An 18,810-nucleotide genomic window follows, 5' to 3' on the forward strand; every position below is an offset into this window, starting at 1 on the left:
TGATTTGATTCATGGGAACCACATCAGAATTAGTGTATGTCATTTTTGAGGAGCTGGTTTCTGAAATAATAAAATAGGTAGGTCAGTTAGCATTTATTTTTGAACCAGTAATAACTTGGTTCCTTGGAGACACAGTACAATCGAACAGAGGTAGGATTGCACAATCACTTCCTTGCTCTTTTAAAAATAACAAGCGGTCCAGAAGAATGATCGTTTCAACTAGAGGAGCCAAAAACAGTCTAAGCGAATAAAATACTATAACGTTTTTCCAAGTTTTATTCATTAATGATTCACAAAGAGAAACCATATGCTGAGGGGGATTAATGTTCATTTTTTGCATTACTCTCTCAATGTAACTATGAAAAGTTAAATCTTCCTTATATTTCACTCCTGGGACCATGGAATGACCTAATTTTGGATCTATTGATACTAAAATTTTTTCGAGGAGTGCTCTGTAAGAGTGTATTTTCAATTTATTGTATTCTTCGGAGTTGCTCAGCTTTTCAGCATAGGTTTCAATAGAGTGGCAGGCAATTTCACAAGATAAATATGAAAGCATGTAGTTTTCGTCACTGCAATACTTACTCATTGGGAAACTAGAAAAGGGTGCAGGTTCCAGAGTCATTTTCATATAACAGCAGCTTGCCATGTTGATGAAAGTGATATTAGGACAATCACTGTACAGTTTTAAGAGCAAGGATCCTAAATCACCGCAAGGGTGTAACCCGACAATACCAAATCTCAAATCTGAACTGCCACCAAAAGCTTCAATAACCTCTTGCAGGAACTTTTCTTTCACAAAATCTCTCGTTATTCTGTGATTCAGGTGAACAGTTTCAAACTTTCCCTGGTAGAGAATATTCCTTTTATCCAGTTTATTTTTAAATACCCTGTCTAACTCTTGGGCTTGTTTAGACAGGGACTCGTCTGCTTCAAACGTACACACTTTGAGGCCATATCCAAAGGCCATCATTCGACTCAGATGCCCCAAACCTGATCCAACATCTACTATGTGAAAACAGTTGGTCTTTTCGGCAGATTCGTAACATTTTTGAGCTAATCTGGTTATCTCGTGCCTTTTTTTCAGTTTCACGTTTTTCCAAAAGAAGTTCATGAAGTCATCATCGGTTTTGAATGCAAAGAGAGGGGCCAACTTCAATTCACTTCTTGGTATACTGTTACGAATCACTAATTCACGTAAACACAGTAATGCCAAAGGATATATTTTATCTTCTAGAGATCTAGTAGGTATAGAAAAATTCAGGAATTGACTTAGAGGTTTCATTTCGATATCCGAAAAGTGGTTTTGCCATGATTTTGGTAATTTTTCCCAATGGTTCTCCAGATAGTAGTCAGACACATAAGAGTTCAAAATGTCCTCGAATTCTTTGTAAATTTTGTAATTTACTTGTAGGTTCCTCTGAATATTCATTACTTATCTATATTTTATTTCAGCTGATACAAAAATTTCTCATTTTCGAAATTTTTAGGTTAACTATCGATCTTAACATAAGGCTTCTCTTCTTCTTAAATTATGTTATTGGGTCACAGAAGAAAGAAACATTTTACTTATCTGTTTTTTTTAAGAACAAACCACAAGCACTACAGGAAAATCCATAAGTATGTACTGCTCTTGGTGGAATCAAATGTGCCAAGTATCTAGAGAAGAGAGACAAATCTCCAACTTTTCTTCAATGTTCCAGACTATCAAGTGATGTTCAACAACCACAACAGCAACAGATGGATTAGATGGAATCTCCATACATGAGAAGAATACTCCAATACTCGTAAGACACTCGTCTTATTGCCACGTCAGCACCAATCTGGATACCATTACCAGATGAAGCCCTGAATTCATTCAAAACATTTTGACCTTATGTTACGAATGAATTAAATATTAAATCTACTTATGTCACGATGACAGTACGTAATGACATTCATGCGCTTATTTGATTCATTTCCAGTCATAGAAATTTTGTTTGGAGTTGAAACGGGGTATTTTTTTCGTGTAATTGAATGTTTATATGTTTCGAGTTTTTTCCAGTTAGATTTAACTTTTCGGGAAGAAAAGTATCCCTATAGCTTGTAGATCCAAAGATAATGCCACCGTTTAGTCGATCATTTCTATTCCCTTTCTCTCTTTAACTTCTGTGTATGAGCTGCTTTTTCTATAAACTGTAATCATTTTAACATAGAAAAGCAGCAAAGGCAACGCCAATGAGCTATTATCAATTATTCTGACAAAAAGTAAAAAGTTTGTTTACCAGTTCATTTAGGAAAGTTTCTTGTCGGCCTAATAATAATAATTCGTTATTTTACAAAGACTGCAAATATATATCTTATGAGATTTGTTGAAAATTAACTGACTTTATCTCGTATCCCAACCTGTTAATTTATCAAACAGCATGGTCGAAGGTTATCAAGTACAAAATAAAAGTGAATAATTGTGAACTTTGGCATGTCTGATTCGTGTTTTCGTCCGATTTAGTCAAAATTGTAAATAACACTGAACACACCGTTTTACGTGAAAATGTCCAATTTAGTGAGAAGAATTATATCTACCATAAAGGCTCCTGCACCGTTAGGAGGAGCTCCATATAAGTGAGTCAACAGTTATGTTATTGCAATTTTCAAATGTCAAGAGATTTTTATAATCATAAGCTCATATTGACATGAATTGAATGTCACTATACCAGTGCGAAAGCCTGTTAGAAATGCAAGAAAGAGAAAATTGGGTAAAAATTCGTTTTGAGGGCACCCGGCGATTTTGAAAACAATTTTGAGTATACTTACGTATTTTGATGCGTAGATTACGAATCCGAAAGACAAAAGCGGCGCTCTCCCGAATTTACAGAGTTACGGCCCTTCAGAGTTCAGAAAAGCTCAACTTTTCAGCATTCTTTTTACAAGATAAACTATTTAAAAACACAAGCATTTCTTCACTAGGTCATCTTTACACCTTATTCCTCCTTAATTGACACTTTTCAATTCAACAATCAACATTTTTCTTATAAAAAACTCAATTTCAAAACGAATGCTTGCATCAGTCGTACCAACTATATCATTAACCTTAAAAAAGTAAAATACAGATAGATAACCGAAAAACAGGTTTTTTAATATTTTTATTGGAAAAAGTGAAAAGTGTCAAGGAAGGAGGAATAAGGTGTAAAGGTGACGTAATGAATAAATGCTTGTGTTTTTAAATAGGTTATCTTGTGAAAAAGAAGGCTGAAAAGTTGCCCTTTTCTGAACTTTGAAGGGCCGTAACTTTGTGAATAAGGTAGAGCGCCGCTTTTTTCTTTCGGATTCCTAATCTACGCATCAAAATTCGTAAGTTCACTCAAAACGTTTTTCAAAATCGCCGGATGCCCTCAAAACGAATATTTACCCAGATATCGTGAAAAACTAATTATTTTTATAGGAGAAAACCAGTTTTTCTCATTTTTCTGGAAAAATTTCAGGTTATGTTATGTTATGTTGAAAAATGGAAATACAACCAAAGAGTACACCAGGGTGTACTCTTTGAATACAACCAACTAACCAACATCCGCTCACCTAGTGTTTGAGAATAGAGGGCGTTCATATTAACATTATGAATTTCTTTAATTAGGAAAACTTATTTTGTAACAATTTTCAATGTATATAAATGTGATAAACTGAGACAATCATAGTGTGATCTTTCGAATAAGTACCCAAACTATAATTTTGTGAAACAATCAAGCGATGTAACGTGTTGACTGGAATTTTTCAGTACCATCTTATTTCTTTTAATATTACTTCATTATCTAGTTTGGTTTCTCTTTTTCTTTACTTAAATGAATGTTTATTCAGTTCTTGCCATCTTATAAATTGTTGGATTTTTCATTCTAGCCAGGAACTAACCTTGATTGTTCATTTCATAGTTTTCTATTTATTATCGTATATTTGTGTCTAATTCAACAGAATGAATTGCATTTACATGCATTTCTTGAATGATATCAAGTTTCATCTGTTGTTTCCAACCATAATGTATTTTTGCCGATATTCAATCTTCCACGTTTCTATTCTTGCGTCATTTGATGTCTTCTTTTGCATGTTTGTGAAATATGTTTATTGGTAAACTATATTTCCATATTGAAGAATATTTCTGTATGCTTTACCTCTGTAACCCGACACCTGACATGTGACTTTTTATATATTTTCCAGTCAAGCAGTCGTTTTCAATGACGTTGTGTATCTATCAGGGGTTGTGGGGATGAATGCGAATACCAATAAATTGGTGGATGGTGGAGCAGCAGCTGAAGCCCAGCAGTCGTTGAAGAATATCGGCCACATACTGGAAGCTGCAGGTTCTTCTTATGCCAATGTCCTCAAAAGTACGATTATGCTAAGGAATATTGATGACTTTGGACCTGTTAATGAAGTCTATAAACAATGTGAGTTACTGTCTAGTTTTATAGAATATGTTTGGAAAATCAGTTTCATATTATTTCGTTATTTGTTTCAGTTTTCAAAAAAGACTACCCAGCTCGATCAACATTCCAAGTTGGTAAACTGCCTATCAACGCTGCAGTTGAAATCGAAGTGATCGCAGCCATTGGAAATATAAAAACAGTAACTTCAAAATTGTAAAAAACCCAACTTGTTTTTAGAATTTATAGGAAGTAACGACCAATCATTTTGTCTGTAATAAATGCGATATCTACAAATTTTTATTTTCTGTCAAAAGATATAATATTCCTTCTTAGTATATACAGTGTTTCCTAAAAGCCACAGATTTATTCTATAATTTATTAATTTCAAATTGAATTACCACTGAGTAATTTTCAACTCTACTGTTTCACCATTTTGAGCTAATAAAATTTTAAAAATTTATCTTTTGAAACCTCAATCAATAGTTTTTTATTCTGATTATTTTCCTCACACCGATAAAGTTATGAAAAATAATTAAAGGTAGGACGACCAAAACAGAGTTTTATAGCGATGAAACTCTTCTTCCCAACAGCTATGAAACTGAATGGTGTTTTTATTTCTACTCTCAGAGCTTAGTCATGCATCTTTCTAAAAATGTCAAATCACTATCTTAATAACACTGAACCAATAGAATCAAATATTCGAATATGATTGCGACTAAATATTGAAACTATATAAATGTTTCTACACAAATACATATGTTCTATTTGATATTTTGATTATGACAGTAACTAGACCTACTATCTGAGATAATTCAAATGGGGTGTATATAAAATAAAACTCAAAAAACGGCAAGGGTAGAAAGCAACGGCCAGCTAACAAAATATAGAAGAAGAGGAAAAGAGAAGAAGATTTTTTTCATAAACCACACCTCACGATTTGATATCCACTAACATTATTTGAAAAATATATTTGAAAACTTCAAACCACTTGATAAAGCTACTGTGTTAGCGGAACATGTGATATATATTTTTCAAATTAAAGTTTGTGGAGAACAAATCGTGAGGTGTAGTTGATGAAATTACTATGGATCTTCATCAAGTAACGGCTCAGTCAATCAGAAAAAAAGAAGAAGTTACGGCCCTTCAAAGTTCAGAAAATGGCAACTTTTCAGCCTTCTTTTTCACAAGATAAACTATTAAAAAACACAAGCATTTATTCACTAGGTCCCCTTTACACCTTATTCCTCCTTCCTTGACACTTTTCACTTCAACAATCAACATTTTTCCAATAAAAATGTTAAAAAATGTACGGAGCTGCTTTTTGGTTATATATCTCTGTATTTTACGTTTTTAAGGTTAATGGCATAGTTGGTACGACTGATGCTGTCAATATTCCTAAAGTTCGAATGTTTTTTGCCTTCATTCTTCAGATCGGAATTGGTTTTTGGTGGTGTATTACGAATTTGAAATAGTGGGCGGTGGCAAATACCAACCGCTTTTTTCTGAAATGTCACTGGTAACTAACTTAAAAGTAGAAGTATGTCACCAGAAGAAGCATTCGTTTTTGAATTAAGTTTTTTATAAAAAAAATGTTGATTGTTGAATTGAAAAGTGTTAATTAGGGAGGAATAAAGTGTGAAGGTGACCTGGTGAATGAATGCTTGTGTTTATTAATAGTTTATCTTGTGGAAAAGAAGGCTGAAAAGTTGCCCTTTCCTGAACTTTAAAGGGCAGTAATTTCCTAAATGAGTGAGAGTGCCGGTTTTTTCTTTCGGATTCGTAATTTACGCATCAAAATACGTAAGTACACGCAAAAACTTTCTCAAAATCGCCGGGTGGCCTCAAAACGAATATTTACCCTCATTTGTTATTCTCCCAACAAACTATCAATGAATATAACACCTATACCCCATTAATTTATCAGGAAATGAAAATATGTCTGCACCATCACAAACTTTTTTTTCAGTAATGGACGTCCATTGGATATTCTTGATGTACGTTTCGGATATACACACGTCGGTGTGTTCACTGGGTTCAGCTGATACTATTTCATGAAATAATATTTACGAATACCACTCAACCTAGAACTTTTTTTCTTAGCAACAACCGAGATATCGAAATATAACTTTCGTCCTCACAGTCGACGCACATACCACTGATGATGTCTGCCACAGTAGCAGACGCAACGTTTCAGGTTCCATTCGACCACGGCTCACCAGTTCGGATTTTGTTCTCTTTAATCACAATGACCTGTTTGCATTAGCGTTTTTATAATTTTTTATTTGTTTTTTTTCAAGAAATAACAAAGAATATTTCCTTCTGAAGAAAGTGTTTGTTTAGAAAATGGTGTACAAACATTCGATATACATAAAAGCTTTGAACTGCCATCAAAAATCATAAAACGAACCATATACAGTAACAACGAAATATTACAGCTAGTGGACTTCACAAACATCAAACAATTATAAAAATATATCTCCGGAACTGTACAATCAAATGATTTCCATAAATTTTTAAACGGTGTCGTTGTTGTCTTTAGTTAAAAACTGATTTATCGGAACTTCACTGTTCACCCCCGAATCCACTTCACTTTTTTCGGGTTCGGCTCTTAAATCCGATTGGAGCTCCCGAAAATCCATCGATTTTATTGTCCTTCGCAGCAGAATCGCGTCCGCCGCAGCCTCCCAAAATGTCGGTACAAGCCTGAAAAAAAGCAGTAGGTTAATACAGTTTCACATTTAATTATTGCCACATTAACGGGTTCTATCCATGTGTCCGTCTATCGTTTATTTTTCTATCCATTTCTACATCTATCCTTCTTTCCATCTATGCATCTATCCTTCAATTCATCTATCCATCTTCCCATTGATCAATCTATTCGCCTTTCCATCTATCCACATATCCATCTATCCACCTGTTGTTTTGAACTTGCAAATAACGGACTATCGAAGATAGCTACCCTGAAGCGGGGGTGAATACCCTTACTCTGTGCTTATCACTGTCACCAATATAAAATTCGCCTTCTCGTCTTGACATGGTAATACGGGGCTCTGCCGTGATGGACCTCCTTTCGTAAGCTACTCGTGGGACCCTTCATAGACCATGAAGTGACCGACGAATCCGAGCCTGAATCAATATAGAGGAGAGGACTTCGACTAAACGACCTCAACCTATAACAATGGATCAAGACCAAGAGCTTCTTAGTTCTTCAGTTTTTGACAGTGCTATTAAACATAGGAAGCTAACCCCTAAATCCCAGGTATAACTCACATTTGGAAAGGTTGGAATCTTTCAACAAGAATATTCGACAACCTCAATATCGACCAGTTAACTGGAATTTTCCAGAAGATGATTCAAAGGTCCGATTCCAAAGCTGCACATTCCGTCCTATATGGCTACAAGGGATCCTGGTTGGTGCATCGATGAAGTTATCACTATGGGGCCATGGGAGGCCTAAATCCTAGGCCATACATTTATTTGCGTTGCCTACTTATCTGACGAAAGTAATCGAAAACTGACCGATGATCAGACCCTCACTAGACTGAGGAAAATTTACCATGGTCTATCAACTTTGGAGTAGATTATTCTCCAAAAGGAAATTCAGATCAGTGGAGCACGTATATACATACAAGAAGTGCAATGTGATAGCAAACTTCATTTTCATTTGAAAACGAGAACCCAGGACTAGGAAGAATTAATTGAAGACTGGGAGTGGAAAAAGATGGATGAAAGCAATAAAGAAATGGTTCTTTGGACGTGAAGCTGGCAGTGAAATTTGTTGATCTGCCTGAGAGTCGGAGAAATGAGAAATCAAGGAAGTATGAAGACAATTAAAGTTTCGATGTCCTCTCGAAACAGTTTCACCAAACAAATATAATTCAACGTCATTCCCCAGTTTGAACAAGCTCTTTATTCAAAGTTCCTTAAGTATTTCTATGTAGTAAAAACATCCATATTGAACGTTGAAAACTAGACATTTTTTACCAAAATTATTTTGCAAACAATCAGAAACTATCTCACAAGGCCTTACGGATCAATTCATCCAAGGTCAGAGATCGAATTGTTGAGAGTCCTTCATTCTCGCCTCGTATTGGAATATTCCACTTTTAGTGAATAATTCCTTAATAAATCAACGTCAGTCATCTGACGAAGCGATAAAAGAACAAAATATATAATTCTAGACCACTTCTGAGGCTTTTGTACCTCAACCTTGGAATATAATTAAGAATTAATGACGATGCTTTTAGAAACCGCGATTAGGCCGATGCCGTCTTTTTTTTAAATTTTCCTTGTAGTCGGGAACCTCGATCGAGGAAATATTGTCACGCATTTCCTCGTTAAAATTCACCCAGTTACATTTATATGTGAATGTATTAACCTTCTAGCGTTTTGCTTGAGGACGGGAAATATTTCTAATTTCCAGCACGCGATACTTCGGACAAATTTCAGTTTCGCGGATGCAATGGAGTTCAATCGGTACGAGTTCATATCAATTTCGAGCTTTTATGGATAATAATTACACGAGATGGATTGTACAAAATTAAATAAAATACCCGAAACAGTGATCAAAGAAAAAGTCGTCCTCTGTCTTCCACCGCACTGGTTTCAATAGAATACAATTCGTTTGAAAATGTCTTTGTAGGCCGAAACTGCAGTAATGTTAGTTACAAATACAAGTGGCATAAAACATAGGAAGTTGTAATTCTCATTTCTCATGATGAACTCCTACCACGTAGTTATTTATTTTGAGGTTAATAAAACAAATCTCACATATAAAGGTGTAGCTAATTAACTGTAATCAATTGTAACATTCAGTAACGAGTAAAATAACGATCTGTCTAATGCAACAATTATAATGCCAAAGATTGATGCTTAGCTAAAAGGCTGTTTCGTGCAATCTACTCTAGAAAGACTACAACACCATCTAGAGAAAGAAGCACGATTTGGTTAAACACTCACATGGGACCACTTACTCCTCCTTCTTCGGCTCCTTTTCAGGCGACCCTGGGAGTGAAATATCCAGCCGTTCCTCTACTTTTTTCTCGGCAGCCTTCACGTTGTCCCCTAACGCGTCAAAGTGTTGCTCAATGTCGCTTTCCACATCGTCAAGAGCACCTACGAGGTTGTCTTGGAGTTTTTCGGTTTTACTTTCTATTTCGTTTTCAAATGAGCGGACGGTTTCGAAAATAGGAGCGCTTTTGGAGGTGAAGGCCTCTTTGGCGCTTTCGGTTTCGGACGCAAGGATGGTTTCTGTTTCTGAAACCACTTCAGCTGCTGTATCGTACGCGTTCGTCACAAGTTCGTCTTTTTTGTGCTCCAAGTCTTCTGCCGCGTCTTTAGCTGCGGAGGAAGTGAAGTTGAGGGTGTCTCCGATTTTACCAAGGACTGTCCCCACACCATTTTCTGTGGCTTCAACTGCTGTGTGCATTGTAGCTTTTACCGTCTCCACGCCTGATTCCAGGCCTTCCTTCGCTGTTTCTCCAACATCTGAAATCCAGCAATATATCATAGATCGGCTTTGAAAAAAATAACACTTCATTTACTATTTTGAGCCTTACGTGCTCTCTGGTGGTCATTTATGAATCAATTACAAGGGTAACATGTCCACCGGAGACCACGGGAAGGAACGATTTAAATTGAATCTGTGTATGGTTTTTGAATCAGTGGTGCCAGAACGTAGAAAAAAAATGGGAGCCAGTTTTGTACATGATCATATTTAATTTTTACGTGGTGTTAGGTGAAACACAAAAAGTGAAAGGTATATTGTATAGTGGATAGTTGAAAAGTGACTTTAGAAATCATGGTTCAAAATGTTTCTCAGAACAAGGTAATCATATGGGTATTTTGCAAAATACACATATTGTATTGATACTGAGACGTTTTTGTGATGTTCTTTTTGTACTAGAACTTCCTGTAGTACAAAAATGTACAAGACAAAAGTTGAGCAACTGTTATTGTCAAAAAACTGCTATACTGTTGAGGAGTTTCAGCCGTAACTTCATTTTCCATGTGAAGTGTACGTTTTACATTATAGACACTTTATTTTTATTTATACACACCTGGAATTAGTTACTATTATTATAAAAAACTAATCAATATAGTTTATTGTATGATTTCCACTTCAAGCAGTTTATGTGCAGTTTTAAAAAACAAACAAAAAAAACATAGAAAGTTTTCTCATTTTTCATGATGATCTCCTACCACGTAGTAACAGCTACATCCATAAATTTATTGTTTACACAACTTATTTGTGAAGCATGAATATACCAAAATATATACACAAAACAACTCATTTTTAACGGAATCATTCGTCATCAACCAAAACTAATTTGTTTCAAAAGCATTACTCTTCTATTGATTAAAATCACGAAATTTTAAATCATGTTCAATTCAAATAGCTAGAACGCTAGTCTTTTGAATAGTAATGAAACTGTAGTTTATTTCACAAAAAACTACTTTCTGTTTTTCAATAATTTCTCAGGCGGAATCAAATTTTGAATACACTTATTTTTTTAATAACTTCAATATGCGTGACATTTTATATTGCTGCTGTTATATTCTTCAGGGATCCTCGGTTAATAAGACACACTAGTTTTCATGATGTTTAATGATTTAATCAGAACACAACTACTTATCAAGATTGTCGAGCGGAATGAAATCTCAGTCAAAATATGACAATCTACTGTCAAGAAACATAGAACACAAAATACATGATACAACTTACAACAGCTGCACAATTTGAAAAATGAACTCAGCTACTGAAACAATTACCTGTGATCAATAGACCAAAGCTTTTGGTGTATGATATACAAGTTTCTGCTTTTATTTGCTTTTAGAAAGTTCAGGAAGATTTGCTTATCATCAACACGCAACAGCAATTCATATCTAATGGTAAATTCAACAACATGGAAAGCGAGTTTTCTGAAAAGTCGATTTGCATTTACCATATACTGGATGTTTAGTGCAAAAAAGATTTTATCTGATCCAGAGGTTCATTAAAAACGTTTCGTTTCAAGACAGCAAAATTTATGTGTCGTCTACCACAGAAATTCATATTCATCACTCCTGGTGCCACAAAGGAAAAATCCAGTTCTTTGTGTTCATTGTAGAAAGGTCATGTGGCAATGACTCGATCACGATTCGTTCTATAGTCGAGTAAGTGGTAACAGTAAAAGTGTTTGCGTGATGAGTTGGCGAGCTTCGAAATGTTAATGATTTTTTATTGGACACGCCAACGTCCACTGGTTAGAACGTTCGAGTTGGTAGATATCCGAGAGATACTTTGTTAATGTTTACAAAACAGTATGCGGGTATGGCATGATTCTCCAGGTGGTTATTAGACTAATGAAAACGTTGGAGATTGATTTTTGTAGGCAGTGAGATTGCACGGATTCGTGTGGTGTTTATTTAGGCATGTTTTTTTGATATGAAGTACTAGCGACTCGCCCCGGCTCCGCATGGGTGCAATTCCAATATTTTATATAAATTCACCCACTGGATATTCAAGGGCATGGAGAAACACTGATGAAAAGATAATTTTGTGTTATGGCCGCGCCTTTCTTTCCCGCAGCTAGCGCTCCCGTTGGAATATTTGAAAATCCTTTCTTATTGCACATCTACAATATAAAATGAACCGACATACAAAATTTCATCCTCCGAAAATATACCTGTATGTAGAAACAGTAATGAAAAGGTAATTTTATTTTATGAACGTGCCTTTTTTTCTCCGCCACTGGCGCTCCAGTTGAAATATTTGAAAATATTTTTTTATTGAACATCTACAACATTAAAGAACCTACATACAAAATTTTAGCCTCCAAAAATAGAGCGGTGCGAAGAAACAGTAAAGAAAAGGTAATTTTCATATGTAAAAGCACCCCTTCTATCCCCAGGGGAGGCGCCCCAGTTGGAATATTTGAAAATCCTTTCTAATGGAACATCTACAATATAAAACGAATCTACATAAAAAAATTCAGCCTCCGATAATACGGAGAAACAGTGATGAAAAGGTAATTTTCATATGTAAGCGTCCCCCTTTTATCTTCAGGATAGGCGCGCCAGATGGAAAATTTGAAAATCCTTTCTAATTGAACATCTACAATATAAAACGAATCTACATAAAAAAATTCAGCCTCCGATAATACGGAGAAACAGTGATGAAAAGATAATTTTCATATGTAAGCGTCTCCCTTTTATCTCCAGGGGAGGCGCGCCAGATGGAATATTCGAAAATCCTTTCTTATTGAACATCTACAACATAAAACAAATCAACATAAAAAAATCAGCCTCCGATAATACGGAGAAACAGTGATGAAAAGGTAATTTTCATATGTAAGCGTCCCCCTTTTATCTCCAGGGGAGGCGCTAGATGGAATATTTGAAAATCCTTTCTTATTGAACATCTACAACATAAAACAAATCAACATAAAAAAATCAGCCTCCGATAATACGGAAAAAACAGTGATGAAAAGGTAATTTTCATATGTAAGCGTCCTCCTTTCATCCCCAGGGGAGGCGCGCGAGATGGAATATTTGAAAATCCTTTCTTATTGAACATCTACAACATAAAACGAATCAACATAAAATAATCAGCCTCCGATAATACGGAGAAACAGTGATGAAAAGGTAATTTTCATATGTAAGCGTCCCCCTTTTATCCCCAGGGAAAGCGCTCCAGTTGGAATATTCGAAAATCCTTTCTTATTAAACATCCACAACATAAAACGAATCTACATAAAAAAATCAACCTCCAATAATATAGAGGTACGGAGAAACAGTGATGAAAAGGTAATTTTCATATGTAAGCGCCCCCTTTCATTCCCAGGAGAGGCGCCCCAGTTGGAATATTTAAAAATATATTTTTATTGAACGTCTACAACATGAAACGAATCTAGACAAAAAAATTCAGCCTCCGATAATACGAAGAAACAGTGATGAAAAGGCAATTTTCATATGTAAGCGGCCCCCTTTTATCCCCAGGGAAGGCGCTCCAGTTGGAATATTTGAAAATCCTTTCTTATTAAACATCTACAACATAAAACGAATCTACATAAAAAAATCAACCTCCAATAATATAGAGGTACGGAGAAACAGTGATGAAAAGGTAATTTTCATATATAAGCGGCCCCCTTTCATTCCCAGGAGAGGCGCCCCAGTTGAAATATTTAAAAATATATTTTTATTGAACGTCTACAACATGAAACGAATCTAGATAAAAAAATTCAGCCTCCGATAATACGGAGAAACAGTGATGAAAAGGCAATTTTCATATGTAAGCGGCCCCCTTTCATACCCAGGAGAGGCGCCCCAGTTGGAATATTTAGAAATATATTTTTATTGAACATCTACAACATGAAACGAATCTAGACAAAAAAATTCAGCCTCCGATAATACGAAGAAACAGTGATGAAAAGGCAATTTTCATATGTAAGCGGCCCCTTTCATTCCCAGGAGAGGCACCCCAGTTGGAATATTTAAAAATATATTTTTATTGAACGTCTACAACATGAAACGAATCTAGACAAAAAAATTCAGCCTCCGATAATACGAAGAAACAGTGATGAAAAGGCAATTTTCATATGTAAGCGGCCCCCTTTCATTCCCAGGAGAGGCACCCCAGTTGGAATATTTAAAAATATATTTTTATTGAACGTCTACAACATGAAACGAATCTAGACAAAAAAATTCAGCCTCCGATAATACGAAGAAACAGTGATGAAAAGGCAATTTTCATATGTAAGCGGCCCCCTTTCATTCCCAGGAGAGGCGCCCCAGTTGGAATATTTAGAAATATATTTTTATTGAACATCTACAACATGAAACGAATCTAGATAAAAAAATTCAGCCTCCGATAAGACGGAGAAACAGTGATGAAAAGGCAATTTTCATATGTAAGCGGCCCCCTTTCATACCCAGGAGAGGCGCCCCAGTTGGAATATTTAGAAATATATTTTTATTGAACATCTACAACATGAAACGAATCTAGACAAAAAAATTCAGCCTCCGATAATACGAAGAAACAGTGATGAAAAGGCAATTTTCATATGTAAGCGGCCCCCTTTCATTCCCAGGAGAGGCGCTCCAGTTGAAATATTTAAAAATATATTTTTATTGAACGTCTACAACATGAAACGAATCTAGACAAAAACATTCAGCCTCCGATAATACGGAGAAACAGTGATGAAAAGGTAATTTTCATATGTAAGCGGCCCCTTTCATTCCCAGGAGAGGCGCCCCAGTTGAAATATTTAAAAATATATTTTTATTGAACGTCTACAACATGAAACGAATCTAGACAAAAACATTCAGCCTCCGATAATACGGAGAAACAGTGATGAAAAGGTAATTTTCATATGTAAGCGGCCCCCTTTCATTCCCAGGAGAGGCGCCCCGGTTGGAATATTTGAAAATATATTTTTATTGAACGTCTACAACATAAACCGAATCTAGATAAAAAAATTCAGCCTTCGATAATACGGAGAAACAGTGATAAAAAGGTAATTTTCATATGTGAGCGCTCCCTCCCCTTTTATCCCCAGGGAATGCGCCTCAGTTGGAATTTTTGAAAATGCTTCCTCAGTGTGCATGAAAGACCTAAGAAGCACCTATATACCAAATTTCAGCTTCCTAGGACTCACCAGTACGGAGAAACAAAAATGAATAGGTGAGTGTTAAGTGAGTGACTTTCGCAAGTATAGATTCTATGATATTACAATCATAAAAGACAAAAAAAATTTGATTGATCTGTCATTAAATATATCGATTATTTATGGCAATCCTAACAACTTTTCTTTGCGGATCTTGCAAATAACATAAACGTTTGAAAATTATTTGTAAAACATTTTTTTCAATTAACCTCAGTTACTTTGGCAATAAAGTTCAGCAATATTTCGTATTTTCTATTCTCTTTCCCGAAACAGTGAAAAATGTATTTTGAAGGCATCATGAAAATTTGAAATGACGGAAACTATAGAAAATAGTGAAAACTGAACGAAAAATCCGAGCAGGGGGCGGTATACTTCTGTCAACATTTGAATCAGACACCCTGCCACCTTCATATTTTGTTATAGTGTTAACAAAAAGAAACGAAGAAATATATCAGTGACGAAATCAAAAAACAGGCCGTCGTAGGCGGTACAAATTTACCAATATTTTTAATAGAGTCTCTGCCACTTTCATATTTCGTTATAGTGGTGACAACTGGAAATAAAAAATACGTCAGCAGTGAAATCAAAAAACCGACCGTCGGGGGCGGTACAGATCCAGCAATATCTTTATTAGAGATTCTGCCTCCTTCATATTTTGGTATAGTGTTAAGAAATGGAAATAAAGAAATAAGTCAGAGGTGAAATAAAAAAACCGACCGTCGGGGGCGGTACAGATACAGCAAAATCTTTATTAGAGACTCTGCCACCTTCATATTTTGGTATAGTGCTAAGAAATGAAAATGATTTCACACCTGACATATTTCTTCATTTCCATTTCTTAGCACTATACCAAAATATGAAGGTGGCAGAGTCTCTAATAAAAATATTGCTGGACCTGTACCGCCCCCGACGGCCGGTTTTTTGATTTCACATCTGACATATTTCTTCATTTCCAGTTCTTAGCACTATACCAGAATATGAAGGTGGCAGAGTCTCTAATAAAAATATTGCTGGATCTGTACCGCCCCCGACGGCCGGTTTTTTGATTTCAAACCTGACATATTTCTTCATTTCCATTTCTTAACACTATACCAAAATATGAAGGTGGCAGAGTCTCTAATAAAAATATTGCTGGACCTGTACCGCCCCCGATGGTCGGTTTTTTGATTTCACTGCTGACATATTTTTTTATTTCCAGTTGTCACCACTATAACGAAATATGAAAGTGGCAGAGACTCTATTAAAAATATTGGTAAATTTGTACCGCCTCCGACGGCCGGTTTTTTGATTTCGTCACTGCTATATTTCTTCGTTTCCTTTTGTTAACACTATAACAAAATATGAAGGTGGCAGGGTGTCTGATTCAAATGTTGACAGAAGTATACCGCCCCCTGCTCGGATTTTTCGTTCAGTTTTCACTATTTTCTATAGTTTCCGTCATTTCAAATATTCATGATGCCTTCAAAATACATTTTTCACTGTTTCGGGAAAGAGAATAGAAAATACGAAATATTGCTGAACTTTATTGCCAAAGTAACTGAGGTATAATCTCTCTGTTTTTCTGTTAACCAGCTATCACCCTCCTATGAACGACACAAGTGCGAGTCAGGGAGTAACGAGACTTTTTCAATTCTCAAGATGAACAAATTATAAAATTTGAATATTTTATCGTAGCGATATCGATATGGTAAATAGAAGGTATTCTATACATTTTTTCAATTGGAGTTGTCGTTATCCTTGAAAAAATATTTTTTGAATGTTTGTATTTTGCATAAAATGTCTCTCGAAACTACCCAAATTAATACGGTAACTTTCAAAATTTACAATACAGTTTTAGTAACATAATCAAACACCGCAATTAACATTTTCTACTTATGATAACTATAGAAGAAAGTCTATTGAGATAATTTTTCCACACCAGAACAAAAGTACTAACTTTGTCAAATTAGGATCGTCAGTAGATGACTATATGAAACTTGTTGGAGTTTTTGTACGTGGACTGTTTTGGAAGCTACATTCGATTAGCGTTACTTTTTTTATGTTGGTATAATCGTTTTGAACATATTTTCACAGTTTCAGCTGTTTAGCATGTTTGGTTTGTTGGTGAGAAGCATAAAAATTGTAAGTGTTTTATGTATTCGGCAATTTTCAAGAATTTGCATAAAATTTTGTGTGGTATTGAGTACTCAAAAACACTTGGAATGTTGACAGTGGCATACGGTGATTGTACTCTGATTCATAAAAATGTTTACATGTGGTACAAGTTTTTCACAGAAGGTCTAGAAGATGTGAATGACGTCGTTCGCCCTGGAAGCCTCAGCAAAACAACAACCGATGAAATTTTGGGCATGAAGCGTGTGGCAGCAAAGTTCGTTTTAAAATTGCTGATTTTTCACCAAAAAAAAAGTCGTATGGGCATTCTCGATTACCGTGGCGTGGTGTATCAGGAGTTCTTGCCACATGGTTGTACGATCAATAAAGAGTATTATCTTGAAGTTATGCGCCATTTGCGTTAGGCAATACGAAGAAAACACCCGGTATTGTGGGAAAACCATTCGTGGCTTTCGTATCACGTTAACACACCTGCACACATTGCTTGTTCGTAATTTTATGGCCAAAAACAACACCATAGTCATGCCTTTGTCACCGTATTCACCAGATTTGGCCCCCAGTGACTTTTTCCTGTTCCTAAGATTGAAGAAACCCGTAGAATGACGGGGTTTTGCGACGTATCATGTTTGAATCACTCGTTAAAAGGTAAGACCTCGTTAGTCCTTAGCTCGTACAAGTTTCTCAACTTCAGAGAGATTTTAAACATTTTTTTTGAAGGTAGCTTCTTTGAAGGGAACAAAATTGAAATTGATGAACAATTTTTTTTCTTTATGAAAAAACACCTCATTTTTTTGAACAGACAGCGTATACATCTAGACGAAAAATCACCTTGTATAATGGGGATTATCAAAGGAGTGTCATTTAATTAATTACTAACATTAGTAACTGTATTACTTTGTTAATGTATTTTAATTCATAACTTATATTGAAGGCTACCTGTTATGACACCTAACGATTAAGTACATCTCCCCTTACGACGACGCCATCTATGAGAACGTCAGAGAACTCCATCCTCGAATATCAAACATTAATGAGGTTCCCCAAGGCGGTCAGTTGCGAAACCAATCTTCGACATCGACCGCCGATAATGACGACTTTTTTCTCATATCGAACAAAAGTAATTGAACAATTTCTATGTTCATTTCATGCTGACTCACATGAAATCTGATAGTTACTCATCAAAATTGTGGGACAAGTTGAAAATGTATGAGTAATCAATTTCCTTCATAATTACTTTTGAAATCAATCTACGCACGAATGCACTTATCTAGGACAAATATGATTGGAAACTTATATTTCATACAACCCTGAGTTCTTTAATAAGTGGCGCATTTATAAATTGAAAACCTGATTGAATTTCTACAAACTACAAGTTGTTTCAAGGTTGTTTCAAGAGTTTTTACCGGTTTTTCGAGTCCCCTTTAAACTGTAATATCTCAGTTAGTACTTATTTGGTTTATTCGAAATAGACGTCATTTGAATCTATTCACTTTTGCCAACTTAACACAATTCTCTTGATGAACCTTTTTCCTGAAGTACGAAAAATCACTCACTAGCAGCGCTAGTAGTTCGGTAGGGACAAACACTGCCTAATCCTCATATAAACATGTGGTAAAGTACAATTAAAAAAGAATGTTTTTAACAGAAGAAAATGTTCC

At 35.5% G+C, this 18,810-nt stretch overlaps 3 protein-coding genes across 3 annotated transcripts in view; 1 reads left to right on the plus strand and 2 right to left on the minus strand.

Annotated features, from left to right (window-relative positions):
* Window positions 1-78: 78 nt before the first annotated feature.
* LOC111502507 (methyltransferase-like protein 25B) lies at window positions 79-2,351 on the minus strand. The gene is made up of 2 exons (XM_023156601.2): window positions 2,265-2,351; window positions 79-2,175 (listed from the first exon to the last, which is right to left on the minus strand). The coding sequence occupies exon 2, from the start codon at window positions 1,430-1,432 to the stop codon at window positions 83-85; it is 1,350 nt and encodes a 449-aa protein (XP_023012369.2). The 5' UTR covers window positions 1,433-2,175; window positions 2,265-2,351; the 3' UTR covers window positions 79-82.
* A 69-nt stretch (window positions 2,352-2,420) lies between these two features.
* On the plus strand, window positions 2,421-4,688 carry UK114 (reactive intermediate imine deaminase A homolog UK114). Its single transcript, XM_023156602.2, has 3 exons — window positions 2,421-2,601; window positions 4,186-4,415; window positions 4,487-4,688. The coding sequence occupies exons 1-3, from the start codon at window positions 2,531-2,533 to the stop codon at window positions 4,609-4,611; spliced, it is 426 nt and encodes a 141-aa protein (XP_023012370.1). The 5' UTR covers window positions 2,421-2,530; the 3' UTR covers window positions 4,612-4,688.
* A 2,279-nt stretch (window positions 4,689-6,967) lies between these two features.
* Window positions 6,968-18,810, minus strand: part of LOC111502510 (uncharacterized) — a 36,285-nt gene continuing 24,442 nt past the window's right edge. Inside the window, exons 7-8 of the mRNA XM_074176844.1 lie at window positions 9,354-9,883; window positions 6,968-7,097 (exon numbers count right to left, since the gene is read on the minus strand). Of these exons, the coding sequence (XP_074032945.1) occupies window positions 9,364-9,883 (520 nt within the window). The 3' untranslated portion in view covers window positions 6,968-7,097; window positions 9,354-9,363. The remainder of the gene's footprint in view (window positions 7,098-9,353; window positions 9,884-18,810) is intronic.

This window comes from Leptinotarsa decemlineata, unplaced genomic scaffold, assembly GCF_025532065.1.
Source record: "Leptinotarsa decemlineata unplaced genomic scaffold, Ldec_3_MD MMD2_tig00002082_RagTag_RagTag, whole genome shotgun sequence".
NCBI lineage: Eukaryota > Metazoa > Arthropoda > Insecta > Coleoptera > Chrysomelidae > Leptinotarsa > Leptinotarsa decemlineata.

What these genes read in the sequence shown, in the direction of transcription:
- LOC111502507 (XM_023156601.2), bottom strand. Translation starts at nt 1,432, where the DNA reads ATGAATATTCAGAGGAACCTACAAGTAAATTACAAAATTTACAAAGAA.
- UK114 (XM_023156602.2), top strand. Translation starts at nt 2,531, where the DNA reads ATGTCCAATTTAGTGAGAAGAATTATATCTACCATAAAGGCTCCTGCA. An exon ending in TTAGGAGGAGCTCCATATAA is followed by an intron (nt 2,602 to 4,185) that starts GTGAGTCAACAG and finishes TATATTTTCCAG; the next exon opens with TCAAGCAGTCGTTTTCAATG. An exon ending in TAATGAAGTCTATAAACAAT is followed by an intron (nt 4,416 to 4,486) that starts GTGAGTTACTGT and finishes TATTTGTTTCAG; the next exon opens with TTTTCAAAAAAGACTACCCA.